General features: G+C 40.3%; 1 protein-coding gene across 1 annotated transcript in view; it reads left to right on the top strand.

Moving 5' to 3' along the window:
- CAAP1 (caspase activity and apoptosis inhibitor 1) overlaps positions 1-18,934 on the top strand; it is a 798,772-nt gene that overhangs the window by 564,124 nt on the left and 215,714 nt on the right. The window contains exon 6 of the mRNA XM_044061442.1: positions 3,356-3,528. Within this exon, the coding sequence (XP_043917377.1) occupies positions 3,356-3,528 (173 nt within the window). The remainder of the gene's footprint in view (positions 1-3,355; positions 3,529-18,934) is intronic.

Genomic DNA, 18,934 nt, shown 5'->3' with positions numbered 1-18,934 from the left:
TTTGGTGATGTGAAGTGTTTTTGTGCCAAACGTACCTTTTGGAATTGTGACCAAAAAGTTTAACATTGGTTTCATTAGACGATAACACATTTTCCCACATGCTTTGGGTTGACTTGATGTATTGTTTTGCAAATTTTAGCCAGGCTTGGATGTTTTTCTGTGTAAGAAAAGGCTTCCATCTTGCAACCCTACCCCATAGTCCAGACATGTGGAGAATACGGGAGATTGTTGTCACATGTAGTACACAACCAGTACTTGCCAGAAATTCCTGCAGCTCCTTCAGTGTTGCTGCAGGTCTCTTGGCAGCCTCCCTGTCCAGTTTTCATCTTGTCTTTTCATCAGTTTTGGATGAACGTCCAGTTCTTTCCAACATCACTGTTGTCCCATATTTTCTCCACTTTTTGATGACTGTCTTCATTGTGTTCCATGGTATATCTAATGCTGTGGAAATGTTTTTGTGTCCTTATGACTGATACCTTTCAACAATGAGATCCCTTTGATGCTTTGTTAGTTGTCTGTGAACCATGGCTTTTAGTGTAGCAGGCAACTGAGTAAATGTCAAGAAAATCCTACTAGGACAGCTGAACTTTATTTGGGGTTAATCAATGTCTCTTTAATTGATGGCAGGTGCGTACTCAAGAAGACTGAATGCGGTAATTAAATCAAAGGGTGCTTCAACAAAGTATTAGTTTAAGGGTGTGCACACATAACAAAGTATGAGTGTAAGAGTGTGCACACTTATGCAACCAGCTTATTGTATATTTTTTATATTTTTTCCACTAACAGATTTGTTTGTTTTTCAATTGAATTGTACAGGTTATATAGGTCACATTAAAGGTGGGAAAAGTTTTGAAGTGATTTATTGTGGTCTCTGTTTTTTTTTATGTCACAAAATCCTGACATTTTAACAGGGGTGTGTACACTTTTTATATTCACTGTACATACATACATACATACATATATGTGTATGTATATATATGTATATATATATATATATATATATATGTGTGTGTGTGTGTGTGTATATATATATATATATATATATATATATATATATGAATATTAGCTATATATATATATATATATATATATATAGATACATATAGAGATAAGTATGTTTAATATACATATACACACACACACACAATGATCCCAGACCATAGCAACCAGGTTTAATATGCCTTGATTTGTTTCTGTTCTTCCTATGTTGCCAACTTTTGAGGATGCCTTCTTTGCAGCCAACACTTTACCTAGCTGGCAGCCATTTTCCCTTAGTAAATGATATAATAGCATCAGACCCGCATGTTCCATTTTTCCAGCTCGTTTATTCTGAATCCCTTAGTATGTGTGTGTCTCAGTTATTCTAACCCTCTCTGTGATGTGCTTATGACATTACTAATGCTGTTACAGAGTTTATGATATCAACCAGTCTTGAAATAAATTGCTTGTCTATATTTTCAGAATTTTCCAGAAGATCTCATAGCTGAGATGCTTTATGCTACCCTAGGTAAGGAATTGTTCTTTCACCCATCCTCTGTTAAGTTTTTTTTTTTTTTTGGAAAGAGTGACAAAAAAATGAAAAGTTACCATCCTTTTCTACCCTCCAAACAAAGTATGATCAGTCTTTCTGTGACTTGGGAATCAAAGTAAACCTGACAAGAACAGGGAATTTCAGTATATAAGAGGGTTCTAACTAAAGATAGGACTTTCCCTGTGATCACTCTGAATGTGTACTCCCTCAAGGATCTTCCTGTCCCCACCCTGGCTGTGTTATGTATGTTGTTTTGCAGGACGCCAGAAAACCCACTACTAGAGAATCCTGTTGCTAACTGGAGAAGATTTTCTTCTTAGTGCCACAACAATGAAAAGGACCCTCTTTTGGTGGGTATTCCTACTGTTTCTTATCTGTGAGTTGCTCAATTCTGGTGTGGCATACTCTTCTGCTAAAGCTAATTTTTTAGCGATTTGTGCTTGTCTGCCTTTGGGTCTGACACTTTCTTCTAGGTTTGTTGTCAAACAATTTTTCAAAGACGTCCTTTTTTTGAGGTCCCCAGGAAACCCCCTTCCTCCTTCTTGTGGACCTTAACATTGCTCTTGAAAAGTTGACTCAGCCACTTTTTGAACCAGCATTTTTTTCCACTTTGAAATTGTATACCTGGAAAACTTTCTTTGTTGGTGGCTCTGACTTCTACCAAGAGAGTCTCAGAATCTTAATGGCAGTTCCTCCTTTTCTGATTTCCCCAGAGACTGTGTCTTTAAGAACCAGTCCTTCTTTTATATCTAAAAAGGTAAATGAGGTATCTTTGAATCAGATTGTCCCCCTCCTTCCTTTTCCTTATTATCAAAGTAGTAGTAAAAGGATTTTTCATTCTTAGTGTTTGCATAGACAGCTCAGCTATTAGGTAAGACTAAAGATATTAGGAAATCTGAGCAACTTTTTGTTTCTTTCCAAGACCAAACATTAGGTTTGCGTTTTCTAAATAAACCTTTTATTTTTTTGATTTCTAAAGTCATTTTCATTGTGTATTGTTTCCATGGGAAACTGCTTCTTAATTCTGTTCTTGCTGATTTTACTAGGGCAGTTGCTTCTTCTGGTCCTCTTTTGAGGCCTTGTTTAAGGTTCTCGATCACTGATCCGTTTTGGAAGCTTCTACCTTGTCTTCTGTGCATACTTTTACTAATCACTACAAGTTGGATGTGATTTCAAGGGCCAGAGTAAGTTTTGCTAGGTTCATCCTCTGTTTTTTTTTTTTTTTTTTTTTTTGAGGGATGCTTAGTTACTTCTTCCTCCTCCTGTTCTTTACAGTAGCAAGGACTTGGCATAACAGTAAGTGTCCTACTTTATCACTGTTGCAGTGTTCTCCTTCGCCCTTTTGGCTTTTCTCTTTCCTCTGGCTGTTGGGACTTATTTTCTTTTTCTGGGTGTACACGTACCATGTTATTTTTATTCCTCATTTGCTTCTCCTGTGCTTCTAGAGGCATTTCAGTTAGGAGAGAGTGGTACTTGTACATCACTTCTGTACCTTACGCTTCAAATGTAGAACATACATCTGATGTATGGCTTTTGTAAGGGCCCAGATTTTGGTAAGCTGGTCAGACAAAAGGCTATCCTCAACAGGATATCCTTATTGTAAGGGTTACTGCAGCAGTGATAAGTAGGACATCTACTGTTGTGGTAATTTTTTCTCAACTGTACTTTATAAGTTTACTTGGACTGCTGTACATTTTGGACTTGTGAAGATCTATCCTTTTTGTTACTTTAAAACTGCATATTGCTTATTGTAATATAATTGGTGAGTACTACAGAAGAGAGACACATTAAAGCAACTGTTTACATTTGTGCTTTGTATTACAGAAGGAGGTGCTTCCGATGATGACAGTGATGCACTCAGCATCAATGCAGAGGAGTATGACAGTGACATTGGAGGAGCATGTGATGGTGCAGATGAGAACACGTGTAATGTTAAAAGCAGTGGTGGGACCATTACCAAGCCAGCCAACAACCTCCAGCAGGACATCGAGACAAGTGTAAGTGAAATATTGGGCCTGGCAGAACAGAAGGCAGAGGAAACCAAGGCAGCAGCTTCACCACCTGAGGGCACATCATCACCACAGCAGTTGGAGCTTTTAGAGCTGGAGATGAGGGCCAGGGCCATTAAGGCCTTGATGAATGCTGGAGAGCCAACAGATTAGGCTACTTGTTTTAAAAAAAATGTTACTGTTCCTTTGGAGCTGAGGGTTTGTTTCTGTTTTGTATACTGGATCTATTTTCCATATACAAACTGAGGCAGTTTCCTTTGGATCACTGTGAATGCAGCCTAGTATTTGCTAAATAACATATTGAAGACCCACCTCCCTTTTTCAGGTTTCAGTAGTAGAGCAGGTTAGAATCATCACTGGTAGATGAAGAACTATGACTGGGTAACATTGAAGGTAATCACATTTGCACTCAAAATGTGTTTCTAAAACCATTTCTGAAGCCACACACCATCTCTAACATTTGCTTTGAGAAAACCATTACTGAGGGTAAAGTTGAACAGTAAGCAGATCACCGAAACTTTGTTCATTGTTAGATGGCAAAACCTGCAAGAAAGGAATGTGAGTGTTTTATAATGTAAACTTCAGCTGATGCTGATTAATATCACGAGATGCATAAAACAACAATGAAACATGATTGTTCCTAAAGTAGTAGCAGAGCCTGGGCATTAGTCATGTTCAGAGAATTGTCCAGTTGCCTTTCTCTTAAAAAGTATAAAGAGGTCAACTTTTTAATCTCTTTTGTTGAGCTGTAATCCCAGTAGGCACAAACCACTTTTCAGGGGTGACCTAAGAGCACTATCTTGTTGAGAGATTTGCTGTGAGTCATGAAAGATAAGGGAAGCAAATACCGGATTACAGAGTGAAGAAGATTGTTAGAGGTAATATTCTTAATCCTGTATGTTAAACTGCCAGAATTTCCACTTTGCCAGTATGCAACTGGCATCACTATTATGTAGCTGAATTATAAAGTGATTATCTACTTGTTCTTTTTAATGATAATGTAATGTAGTCAAGCGATGCTTGCATTTTGTATTGATCACTTTCCCTTGCCCACTGTCCCTTTGTTTGATATTTTACTTCTGATGTCACAGAATTTACTGCAGCAGGTCTTAAAAATTATGTTGTCACTGCAGATGTATGAGGACTCAAATTTAGGGTTCTAGAATTTCCCTAAACTTTGTAGAAGAAAGTCTGTCAGAATCTGGGAACAAAAAAAGCCGGTATCCGAACTGATCTGATGTTTGTACAAGGAACAGCATCAAGATTATGTGTACGATGCCCAGGTCAAAATGTGTCTTAATGTCTCACAGTTTACACAGCAGATTGGTAGGCACTGTAAAATTTGCAAACCTAATTTTAGACCTACATAAGATTCTACTGTAAAATTTGCAAACCTAATTTTAGACCTACATAAGATTCTACATTTGAGCTTAGTTTTGAGGTGGCCTTTTACCTCCAAAGAAACTTTTTTTTTTTTTTCCCACCAGTGAAGTGTCCGTGTAGAACGCGCGCGTTTCCCCATTAAGTCTGATAAAGCTAGTCACCTTAGTGTTTTAGTCGAACATTTCTCATTCAGCAGTTTTCTTCTTTAGTTGCAGCTTCAGTTTTCTAGTAACTTGTGCTGCTCAAATTACAGTGCCACTGTTTTACTTGCAGACACCAGATAATGCTACAAGATAACCACAGCCTGAACCTATTTTGCTTTGGTCAGGATCACAGTGCATTCCTGTACTGTCCCTGCCTCACATTTAACTTAAGGACTCCTAGAAGATAAGCAGCGCATACCTGCTTCCTGTCATATCACCTCTCCATGGCAGACATCTAACCACAATTCACAGTCCACATCCCTATTTTCTGAAGTAATTTCATTGAGGTTTGAGTCTTTAGCTAAGATAAGAGAATCCTGCAGCAAGAATCTGCTGTTTCCTGTAACTTTGTCTGTGAAAAGCTTTTTCTCAAAAACAGTACAAGCCAGCGATACGTCTTTTCCACAAAAATGCAGGTAATAATTTTGGAGTGGAAAACAGGCCCAGTAACAGATTGTCCTAAAGAGAAAAAATATATCCTTTAACCCATCTCTTTTCTCTACTTCCTACCATAAAAGGAATAACCCCGATTTCAGCGATTTTGCAGTGGCAGACGATCTGTCAATGCAGGTAGCACCATCCCTGATAACATTCTTCATGGGTCTCTGCTATTTTTTTTTTTTTTTTTTGTCCTTATTGAAGACCCCTCCGGCAAGTTTTACCTGCAACCCTTGTGCTACTTGACATGCAAGTCCTTCATTCCTGGACCTGCATCTCTTCTTACACTTGCTACCATGACAGCTTTACAGATGAAGACAGTGCTTCTATTCATTTTTGGTATTACATTGTGTCCACATTCCACTCCCCAATACCTACATACATACCGATTTTTCAATTTGCTTTTCACTTTTTTGTGCATATAATTAATTATGCACTGGCCACCCATTTTTTATGATTGCAAGCAGTCTTGTATCTAATGTACCACCATTTATAGCTGTTACCAGCCCAGAACTTTTATCATTTATTGAAATTTCGAGTGTAGGCTTTGAGAATATATTAATATTTTGCCTTCTGTCTCTGTGTTGCTGTGCAGACTGTCAGTTTGCTGGTTCCTAGGTTGAAGTCTTTGCCAGAACTCAAGATGGCAATAGTCCCTCTTAATCCTCATGGTACAAAACAGCCTTATATTTTTAAATGTTGGCATTAACCATGGCTGTGGTAGCACAACTGATGCTATCATAGCCATAGGCGTTTTCATAGAACTTTGCAGTAATACATGTTTATTGGATGATCAGTGCCGGTAACGATCTTTTATTGAGTTTTGTATATATTTTTTTCCCCTAAAGATATCAAAGTGCCTCTTCTCTGGTCCCACTCTAATAAATGAAGCTCAGTCGGACCCTCTCCCCAATCTTTTACAATTTCTTTTAATGAATGATTTAGAAAAAGTCATAGCTTAAAAGTCTTTTCTGAAGGGTTTTTTAAAACAAGAAAGGACCTAAAGCATTTCTGATCTCTCTTTTTATCACCTAATCCACAATGAGGAATGTCTCATCCCTGTCCAAATGTTCCGTAAATGCAGATGATAGCCAGCTTAAATCTCTCTTCATCCAACAGTCCTTATTTCAGAAATGAATGAACATAACTTAGCTTTCAACCTCTTTTCCAGAATCAGGGACACTTTTTAAAATACAATTTCCATTAACTTCAGAAGCTGACAGAATAAGAAAATGTGAATTAGCATACATTTTCTAAAGTAAAAAAAGCCTGTATCTCTAATTAGTGTCACTATATACACACACACACACACACACACATGCAGACACATACTCGCGCGCGCGCGCACACACACACACACACACACACATAAATAAATATATATATATATATATATATATATATATATATTTACACACACACATGTATGTATACAGATATACACATGCATACATGGATCTACTTCATATCTTTGAAATACTGGAACATCAAACCTCTGATCTTCGAAGACCAGAGGATCAAAGATGTTCATCATGTTTCACTGTTGCAGTCATCACTGTAGGGTTCTTCCTGCTGGCAGGCAGCCCTTGGTAGGCCAGAATCCCAAAGTCTGGGTCCGACGTCTGCTGTGAATGCATCTTCCCTGACGTCAGTGCGCCAAGGGTACAAAGCCTCCAGCTGACGCCATGTTCCCCAGTCTTTCTTGCCGCACGGTGCCCGAAGCAGAAGCAGTTCGCAAGTGCCGGTCGGCTGTCTCCTGTTACTTTTGGTGCTTCAGTCCAAAGATTTTCTTCTTCTTCTTAAAGCCAAGTACCCCGTTGGGGAAACTCTTTTCTTGCTCCAGTTCGATGTCAGAAAAAGTTAATAATTGTATTTCTTGTGGGAAGCAAATACCTCATAAGGATTTCCATTCTTACTGTATTCCTTGCCTAGGCCCTGACCACGACATAGCTAGTTGTCGGTTTTGTGCTAGATTTAATCAACGAACTATTAAAAGGAGATACGATTTTGCCTTTCATTATTTTGGGAGAAGATTTAATTATAACATGTCGTCTGACACGCTTCCGACTACCGGAATTCATAAAAGGCGTAAGGATAAGGATAGGCCTCCGAGGTCCAAATCAGACTATGATTTTTTTTTACAGCCAGTTGCCGGTTCGGCCGTCGCCAGTGCGGCGCTTTCGTAGCCCCTATCATCTGCCATTTATGAACCGCTTGCCGATACCGACTCCCACGAGGAGCCGACAAGGCCTTCAGATCTTCAAGGTACTGGACCTTTGGACAGTGCTCCCTCGGATGGGTCCGGAGCCGCTGTGCAGGTACCGGCTTCCGGGGGCAGTCTTCAGGCCTACACAGCTGCAGATAAAGACAAAGTCAAAGGCAAAGACTCCTTCTAAAGCAAAGACTCAAGCCCAGGCCTCCTCTGATCCGGGACCTAAATCTCAAAAGCAAATGCTTAAAATGGCGGAGGACCTATTGACTATGATTAGGGGTTCCCATCCCCCTCCAGACAAAAGGCCAAGACAAGAGTTAATTTATGAATCTTCTGATCAGGTTTCTGTCTTTTCAGTTTTCTCCTCTGAACAGGATTACACTTTCCCTCCTTATGAGGATTCTGATGCTGAAGATCCCATTCCTTCAGCTTCTCCTCCTGAAGATTACTCTTTTGGGGAGACTTTACATGACATGAGGAAACATTTTCATTGGGAAGGGCAGGTGTATTCTGAATCTAAGAGAAGGCTTAGGGATTTCCTTCTTCTTCCCCAGCACAGGCCCCTTGCTATCCCTCCTGTTTTGGATATTGTGGATGATGTTTTCACTGAATCTAATTTATCTCCTGACTCTTTTCCTCCGGCCCCTGTTAAACCTGATAGATATTACAGGGTTCCTGACTCACAAGTTTCTTTTTAAAAATCCTACTGCTGACCCAGAAACCATTTCTCAGGCTCCTAAAGGTGTTAAGGCTGCTACTGCTAAGAACCCTATTCTTTCTGATGGGGATTCCAGAGCTTTGGAGAGATGGGGCAAAAAAGTGTACACTTCTGCAACTGTATCTGTTAGAGCTTTGAATTGTCAATTTCATATGTTGAAATGTCAGCAATAACTTTTGTCTGTTATGAAACAAAAAATGTTGGCCATTTCTGCTTGTACAGATAATAAGGAATTACAAGATTTGATGCATGCTACTGAGCAAGTTGGGAAACATACCTTACACTGCGGTTTTGATGCTTTGGAGGCCTCTTGCAGGGCGGCTGCCACTGGTACGGTCATTAGAAGGCATGCTTGATTAAAGGAACACAATTTGCTTGATCGGGTAAAAGCAAAATTACTGGATGCTTCTGTTCAACATAATGTTTTGTTTGGGCCTAAGGCTGAAGAGTTTTTAAAGAAAATGAAGGATAAGGCAAAATCCATGCAAACGGTTAAAGATTTTTTACAAGTTCAGCCTCCTAGATTCAGCAGAAACTGGCCAGCTAAAAATTGGTCCTTTCCTTGCTCGGACAGGCCTCAGAGGGGGTAGATATAGACGCCCCAGAGAGAGGGCCCAAACACAGACTTCGTACAGGCCTAGACAATGGAGTGCTTCCACCCCCAAGGGGGGGGAGAAGATGGGTCACAACCTTATAGGAAACTGGCACAATGACTCCCCCTGCATGGCTCAAGGACTCTTCCTTCTGGAAGCTCCTCTAGGAGGAAAACTCTCTCTTTTTCACCAAAATTGGACTTGCATAACCCAAGACAAATGGGTTCTGGATGTAGTTTTAAGAGGTTACAAATTCCACTTTCACACCTGACCAAAACCAAACGGATGGCCAGACCTGCCAAAAAATCAATGGGCAGAGGCATTAAAACAGGTGAGGTCCCCCTCATGGCTATGAGGGCCATAGAATTGGTTCCAAATGCAGAGACGGGGCAAGGTTTTTATTCGAGACTCTTTCTAGTTCCCAGAAAGGAAAACTCTTGGAGACCCATCCTTGATCTGTCAGTCTTAAATACTTTCCTGGAGATACCGAAGTTCAAGATGCTTACTGTGCAGCAGCTCCTGCCAATGTTGAGCAAAAATGCACGGATGGTGACATTGGATTTAAAGGAGGCTTACCTGCACATTCCAATCAGACAGGAGTGCAGAAGATACGTCAGGTTCAAGGCAGGCTCGAAACATTACCAATTCTCTGCGCTGCCCTTTGGCTTATCTACAGCCCATGGTCTTTACCAAGTGCCTGGCACCAGTGGTAGCTTACTGCAGACTCAAGGGAATTCAAATTTACCCTTATTTGGACGACTGCCTTATTCAAGCAGACAACAAGGACATTTTACTCCAGCACCTGGAATTTGTTCAAAATCTATGCCTGGGATTCACAGTGAACCTAAAAAAGTCAAATTTGGTACCCACTCAACAGATAACATTACTGGGTGCATTTTTAAACACTACAGCCCAGATGGCATACCTGACACTATAAAAACAAATGCAACTGTCATCAACCTTCAAAAACCTGGCGTCAGTGTCTCAGCTAACTGCAAGAAAATTTCTGCAGGCTTTGGGTTACATGGCATCCTGCATCTTGCTCATACCATATGCAAGACTGCATATGAGGAAGATACAATGGTACCTAAAAAGCGTATGGTCCCAACATTGTCGCAGTCTGGAAGCCATGATTGCAGTCTTGCCTTGCCTACAAAAAGAATTTCATTGGTGGGCCACAGCATGTCTTCAGAACAAAGGAAAGGCCTTCAGTCTACCTCCAGCCTACCAAGTGATAACCACGGATGCCTCGGATTATGCATGGGGAGCCCACATGCAGGGAAAAGGCATGCAAGGTTCATGGACAGAGGATCAGATGCACCTGCACATCAACTTAAAAGAGATGTTAGTTGTGCAGAATGCACAGCCGGGGCATTTACTGATACAGATGGACAACACCACAGTTGTGTGGTACATAAACAAGCAAGGGGGTTCCCACTCCTACCCCCTTTGCAGACTAGCCATGACTTTATGGAACACAGCACTAGCTTACAAAGTGGATTTGCAAGCTCAGTTTCTTCCTGGAGCAGTAAACACACTGGCAGACAGTCTGAGAGGAACCTGTCGGACCCACGCGAATGGATGCTGGACTCTCACATATTCAAGATGATTACAGAAGCCTGGGGTTGCCCGGACATAGATCTGTTTGCATCTCCCCAGAACTACCAGTTACAGACTTTTTGCACAAGGACTTATCACAAGCTAGCATGGAAGGTGGATGCTCTCTTTCAGTTGGAGGAACCTTTCGGTGTATGCCTTTCCTCCACTGCCTCTCATACCAAAAGTGTTATTGAAAATAAACCAGGACAAGCCAAAGATGATCTTACTGGCCCCAAATTGGCCCCGTCAATTTTGGTACTCAACACTAATGAATTTATCCCAGGAACCTCCTTGGATTCTCCCACTGATTCCAAATCTTTTGTCTCAACATCAGGGCCAGGTCCTGCACTCTCATATCAAAACTCTCAGTCTGGCAGCTTGGCGTATTCAGGACCTATAATTATTCCTACCCTTACCAAACAGGTAAAGGATGTTATCTTAGAAGCCAGAAGGCCTACTACTAGGAAATCTTATGCAGGAGAATGGAAGAGATTTTGTACCTGGATGCAAGCTCAGGATTCGGATCCTCTCATTCCAAACATTCCTCTGATTTTACAGTACCTAACATAGATGTTGCACAAGGGCTTATCTTTTTCCTCCATAAAAATACATGCCTCAGCTATTTCTGCGCATTATAACACAGATCCACCAATTTTTTCACATCCACTTCTTAAACAATATCTCAGAGGGGCAAAGAATTTAAGACCCCCTAGGAGACCACCCATTCCTGCTTGGGATCTCAATTATGTACTGGAAAAGCTTACTCAGCCACCTTTTGAGCCTGCTGCCACATCCGATATAAAGTACTTATCATGGAAGACTGCTATCCTTTTGGCTTTAACTTCAGCCAGGAGAGTCTCGGAGTTACAAGCACTCATGGCTGTGGAACCTTACATTATTTTTCATCAATACAGGGTTTCTCTGAGGACTAACCCTACTTTCTAAGTGGTTTCTAAAGTGGCTTTAAATCAAACTGTTCACCTGCCAACTTTTTTCCCTAATCCTCAAAATAAGGGGGAGAGGATCTTGCATTCTTTGGACATACATAGGCAGCTTCGTTTTTACCTGGACAGAACCAAGGATGTCAGGAAAACAGAACAACTGTTTGTTGCTTATGCAGCTAATTCTCAAGGCAAAACTATTTCAAAACAGACCATTTCTAAATGGATTGCTCATGGTATCAGATTTTGTTACTCTCATCATGGAAAGCAGATTCCTGGTAGCATAAGGACACACTCTACCAGAGCTGCTGCTACTTCAGCTGCCTTTCTCAGGGGAGTTCCTACCAAAGATATTTTGGAAGCTGCAACTTGGAGTTCAGTGCATACTTTCTCTAACCACTATAATCTCCCTCTTTACTCTAAATCTAGGGCAGGCTTTGCCTCTGCAGTCTTGCAAGGCCTTCTAGCCGCCCCTTCTGTTCTATAACCACCACCCTATTCTCAGCTTTGGGATTCAACCCTACAGTGATGACTGCAACAGTGAAACACGATGAACATAGTACAGTTGTGTACACTTACCATAAATGTAGATGTTCGAGTGTTTTCACTGTTGCAGTCTGGGTTACCCTCCCTCCTGTCCCCTCTTATACTTTTATTGGTATTGTTCTCTGCCTTTGCCTTCTTCTGAGGTGTATTTGCTGCAGGTTATGGGGAAAGTTGTATGTTATACTTTTGTGGTGTTTTGTTCTATTGTTAGCCTTTATTTTTGGGCATCTGACATCTGGGGCAAGAAAAACTGGGGGACATGGCATCGGCTGGAGGCTTTGTACCCTTGGCACACTGACGTCAGGGAAGATGCATTCACAGCCAACGCCGGACCCAGACTTTGGGATTCTGGCCGACCGAGGGCTGCCTGCCAGCAGGAAGAACCCTACAGTGATGACTGCAACAGTGAAGACACTCGAGCATCTACATTTATGGTAAGTGTACACAACTGTACTTTCTGAAACATCGAACCAATGAAAAAATATTTAAAATGTGAAAACTTCTGATTTCATGTTTTTGCAGGGGGCAAGCCTCCATGCACCCCCCACACCCACTGCTACTTCAGTATACCAGCTCCAAGACTGCTGTGAAGAGAATGGGAGAGTACCCATTCCGCATTGTACGGCAATCTCCATTCACAAGGCTCAATATTTCGGAACTTCAATCCTCTGTTCTTTGATGATCAGAGGTTTGATGTTCTGGTATTTCAAACATATGAAGGAGATCCATATATAAAGTGTAGTACTCCACCATTTCTCCCAAAGTTGCAGAGAGCTTAGAAGGGGCAGAGCAAAATTTTGAGCCAAAATCAGGGAGATCATAAAAGTTAGGGACAGATAAGAAGTATGCAACACAAAGTCATGGATGATGCATAAAACTTGAAACTAGCCTGAAACACTTCAAGATTCCTTAAGGAGATTGCAGTTAGTTTTCATCAAAGTCTTGGATCTTACCTATTTGGGTCATTTAATGCTTGGTGCCATCAATGCATCATAGAGGAACCCGAATACTATCTTGCCAGTCTCATTCTGCCCCCTCAACAACTCAAAACACATGCTGGTGAAGCCTTTGGATAGATGTAGTAGTAAAGTCTGAGCAAGTACAGCTGCCATTATTGAGCATGTACTTTATAGCAGGGAATAGAGAATGCCATGCATGCAGTGCTAGCTGGTTAATATTTAGCCACCCACTCCATCAGAAGCTTAGTTTCATGGGTTTATGAAACTTTATCAGTTTGCTTTATGAAATGAAGCATTGGAGAACATCAGATACCATTTTGGGCCGTATTGCATATACAGATAGAGTGCCTCTTGTCCGTGGTAACCAGTTTTCTTTTACTGTTCCATACAAATATTTTGCCACCAAAGTAATGTACAGTGCAGACAGTACCACTGTTTGTAATTGCTGACCTTCTTAACTGGACCTCACTAATTATGTGGATTAACTGAGGTGAAGATTATTACAGCTTTTAAGGTTATTTCTGTTTTGGAAGACACACCAGTGCTAATAAGAAAGCTGTATCAATGAAAAGGGAGGAGTTGAAACCTTCCTTCTTTTAATAACATTACCAGTCACCCCGAGTGGACTACAGCGATAATTGTTACAGTACTAGCCATTTCCAGGTGTCCACAGCAGTACTTTTGCCACAACATAAGAAAGGACATCACTGAAAACTTTTGCAGCAGAGGCTAGGGATATTCCTATTGTATTACTCTTGGGACAAATTTCTGTGGCTCCCCTTTTTTTCCTTATCTCCCTAGTTTTGTCCCACGGGAAGTGACTGAATTACCATGTGTTTCTAATGCCCTGTCCTGAAAATCCTTCACTCGGCATTGCTGGGTTCTGAATATCTTATAAAAGGAGCAGTATCTGGAGTGGTTAGATAACATCATCATGCCATCTGCTCTCCAGTTTATCTGACAAGATTTTTAGGAAATGCAGGATTTGCATGAAGAGGTAATCATTCACTCTGTTTCATGTTGGTAGTAGGATTGGTGTTCCTAAGTCTGGATTGTAGTTTGGGGGATCACTTTAGCAGTAAATCATATATGAATCTATTCACTAATGAGTCTGTGCTAGTGCTGACATTTTTCCATGACATTTATGTTCCCCTCTGAATGCCATTGCTGGCCTCATGACAGTCCTTGTATGGCTGTACAGTTGTACAAAGCCCCTGGATATCTACCTCTGATGTGCATCTGTCACTTCCCACTATTTTGAAACTTAGTTTCTAGGCTGCAGTTTTATATGTTCATAGATTCTTACTAAGCCTACGGCCAAGGAAACCGCCAAGAAACTCAGTCACATCACCTAGCACAGGTAAAAGACTAACAATGTCTCCCTTTAAGTAGATTTTCCCCGCATTCAGTTTGAATGTTTGTAATCACCCTTACAGTTATCTAGAATAGCTTTAAAGACTGATATGAAAGTACTGTGCTTGATACATGAGGGTAGCCTGTTCCAAAAATGGGGATATGTTGAGTGAGGAATCTGGCATGCCATGCAGTGTTGTAGTATTGTTTTATGTCCACAGAACAGGTGCTTGTTTTACCACTGATTCACTTTAGGTGACGGCACTCTGAGAGTACTGGGTCATTCATAACAAGGAAGGTTTAGCAGAGAGGTAATCATTCAAGAGTCAGTATAGCACTGAGTAGACAGACAGGACTTGTAGTCTGTCAGAGTAGCTGAGGATATTTGTGACCTGAATTTTTGATGAGAAAACTTTGAGGTTTATCAAGCTGCTTTTGGTGCTTAGCAGGTTATATTCCAAAGAGTATCATATTCAGTAATAGAGCTAGTAAATGAGGAGTAAAGTGGGACCATCACTTCTGTGGACTTAGATGGGATACCTTGAAGGGTAAGTTTTGCAAGGCAGAAGGATCTTCTAACATGCACAGAGAAGCAGTAGTCATATGAAAGTCTTTTGAAAAAGATGGGTACTGAAAGTCCCTAATTACTGTGTCAGATTTAAGTGGAATGTTATCACCATGGTAAATAATGTCAAATTTACCTACAGAAACTAGGTAGTAATCTTGTTTAGAGAAGTGTACAACAAAGAAGAGGTGCCCCAGGATGGAGTCCTGTGATACACTGCTGTTTATATTTTTCATTTTAGAACATATGTTCCCAACCTCATTGATATGGGCAGTCTGATAGAGTAGAACCCATTACTTATCCAGAGTGTAGGTGTATTTTTGTTATGTTCTGTATTTCAACAATATTCTGATATCTGTGTTACTGAAATCTTGAGACGTTCTTTCATCTATTTAAACTATGCCAGATCATAGCACTGATTCAAGTGACAATTGTTTACAGTTTAACAAACCTACTGGGTTTTGTAGATATAAGTTCCTATTTAATTGAAGTAAAATCACAAAATTAAATTTACTAGAACCACTGTTGAGAAGGGCAGAAAAAAAAGAACAGCAAAGTCATCTTTGAATTCGATAAAGGGATTGGCAGTTGACAACAATTTTGACAGCTCATCCTTGTGGAGCACAGAAGCCAGCTGGTCAAAGAAGGACTTTCCTCTATCTTCAAAATTGTGTAAAATAATACTACCAAGACTACATGGAATCCAGAATGTCAGATTATTGAATTTTTCCTATTGTTCGTCTAGGTCTGCACTTTTGGAGAGTGCAATTTTGACCTTGACTACATCAGTGCCTTCAACATCATAATCCTTAGAGACGGTTCTAGTCCAGCCTTTGAATTGAAACATTTGAAAAAGAATAGTTTAATATTGTGTGTGAAACAGGAAAGTCATATAGATCTTTGCCCTGAGTTGACACAAGGCTTAAAAAGCTGTCTGTGGAGTAAAAACTGAAACTACCTTTGGTACATACTGTCACTGTTAGGGGAGAGTAACTGAAAGAGAAAAAAATCTCTCCTCTCCTCCCAATGAAGAGGAAGACTGTTAAATGATACATCTTAATGGGTTCAAATCTGGACCATGATGGTAGCTGCTCAGAGTTCTCTGGTTCTGTCATTAAAGAGATACATTTTGGTGAAGCATTAAAATACATAGGTTAGCTTTTGGTTGAACTACCAAGGATCTTTCATCACTTAAGCACATGTACTGTAAAATGATGATGAGTGAAGCCAAATGATCCCTTCCCTCCAGTCTTTTACTGTTTTACGGAGCTGTCATTACAGATTCTTGGGACCTGCACCATTCAGATAAAAAGGAAGGTCGACTAAACAAGGACCTTGAAGACGTAACAGGTTTAATTGGCCATCCTACACTTGGACAAGTATAGTACCAGCAAGCAGCTTTTCATTGCTTTTTTTTTTTTTTTTTATTATGGTCCGTTTTTTTTTTTATTATTATGGTCCATCAAAACCATATTCACTTGTATTGTGCAGAACTGGCGTGTTCTGCATTTGACTTCACTTTCTCCACTGTTGAATGACTATGGAGTATAAATAAAAGGGGTTTGGTGGGGAAAAAGCTCCTCTTCCCACTTCAAAAATTTTGTTTTTCCTTTCTTTTTTTATATTATACTTTGAAGCTACATTTCACAATTAAAATATGATCTAATGTGTAGTACAGTAACTCAGTTTTACATATTTAAAGATCTTTATCTCAAGGAGGATCTTGTCACAGTTTCCCTAAGTACCAGTCTGTGCAAAAAAGACATTGCCATTAGCTTTTCTTCCTTTTGAGATTCCAGAATTTTGGGCATGTGTGGTAAAATGATATGCACTTTATCCATTCATTAGGCAAGGGCTTTTAATTACTTATGTAATCTAATAGCACATTATAGTTCTGACTTCATTGGATTACTCAAGAATAAACATCTGTCCCTGATGGTGATGTGAAGAAGGAAATTAAAAAAACCACTTATACTTCTGATAACCTAGTGGCACATATGTAACTGTTCTTAGGATGTTATGTTTGCAGCTGATCAAAGAGTTTAAACCTGTGATTAAGGTGGTGTACCTGCCACAGGACTGACTCTTAGAAGATGAAGAACAATTGAAAGGATGGTGTCCGAATTCCCCAGTATCAACAGAGTCATTGTTTTGCAAGCCAGCAGTCAAGATTTTAACAGACTTGAAGAAAGAAGAAAAGAATAGAGCCATCATTAAGCATCTTCTTTTACCCTAATCCCCAGTATTCTGGGAGCTTTATTTTTAGCCAAGGGGACTTTTTATAGGAATGGGCAGTTATAAGAGTATTGCAAGCAAAGGCAAACTTCACCCTCCACTCTGGTTCCTTCTAGAGGAAAGTGTAATAATGAGAGGAAATTCCTCAGGTCTTAGTATAGATCTTATGGCTCTAACATAGTGTCGCTCCTGCTGTTTACTGCAAGGATTGTAGCTTCAGCTCACAGTTGCCCAAGCACCCATTTAAACTTATTTAGGCATCAACACTGTTCCCTTACTGATAATCCCTTGTTCCCATTTTTCCTTTCTAGGTTTTTCTTGCCTGTCCTTCCAGTAATCAGTCATAAACAGATCAAAGCATGTCCTTCTTTAGACCACTGGCAGTATTCCAAACTGTTGGAGTATCTCGCCAAATAACCTGTATATCCTATTTACTGATTACTGCAGGGATTGTTGCTTCAGCTTAGATGCCTCAGCATCCATATAAACTTCTGCAGGCATCAGCACTCTCCCCTTACCCATAATCTATTGTTCCCCTTCTTCCTATCTAGGTTTTGCTTGCCTCTCCTTGCAGTAGCATCAGTCACAAAAAAAAAAACCTTTCAGTTGCTTGGCTTAAGTTTTGCTGTTCTTTATCTCGAGTTTGCATCATTGTCAGTATTTGATCCTTATTGCTATTAAGCCATTTTCTTCTCTATACTGGGGAGTTTTTTTTTTTTTACTTTTACTGCTTGACTCTCCTCCACCACTGATCTTTGTGCTGTGTGTGTGTGTGTGTGTGTGTGTGTGTGTGTGTGTACGTGCTCGCACACATGGAGTTAGATTAGTCATTTCTTTTTGTTTTTTGTGGTGTGTTTGGCCATTACTGTGACTGTAAATTAGTACTGTGGAGAAAGCTGTCTTTAAGACGTACATTTCTTGTGGGCATATGTTCTCCCCTCAGGGCCACCACATGAAATTTGTTACATTTTTTGGCGATTCCTATTTGCTGTAACTATGTTGTTTGTGAAAAGAAATCAGTAGGGCAAAGATGACTTATTGAATAAATAAATTGATTTATAAAGATTTATTGGCTTCCAGATAAGAGCCAGATTCCTTTCACCTGTTCAGAGACGCTTGCCAGTAAAAAATCAGTGAAATCCCATAAAAACAATAAAGACCATTTTCTCTGCAATTGTTCCTTATAAAAGGAGAGGGTATCCTCAGTTGAATCTGGAATTCTAAAATTTCTGTTAAAGTCTACCTTGGGCCCAGGAGTTACAGCTCATTGAAGAGAGAGTGAAACTCTCTTTTCTCCTGGATTCCTTCTAAAAGGTCTGTTTTCTTCCTGTGGGTTTACCATCAGTGTTCAATATGACAAGTTCTCCCTGTCAGTGCTGGACGCCCAAATAGACCTGAACCACCCCCTGCCCCTGACTTGTACTGGGATGAATTGGAAAAGTCTTCTTTTATGACTCCATCTTCTTCTTCTTCACTGGCCCCTGTTCTAGTGCTGACTACATAGGGGCCACTCAGCTCTCCAGTGGCTTAGATGCCAGCCAGTAGGTTTCCCCTACGTCAAAAATATAGTGACACCAGTGATTCCCGTAGCTATGGCACTAAGGCTCAGGAGCCTGCTGCCCAAGTCAGCAATGCCCACTTTGCTGCTG

This window comes from Protopterus annectens, chromosome 2.part0, assembly GCF_019279795.1.
Source record: "Protopterus annectens isolate FY-2018-M chromosome 2.part0, PAN1.0, whole genome shotgun sequence".
NCBI lineage: Eukaryota > Metazoa > Chordata > Ceratodontiformes > Protopteridae > Protopterus > Protopterus annectens.
Note: the sequence above shows the minus strand (reverse complement) of the source record. Positions and strands in the feature narration are given on the sequence as shown.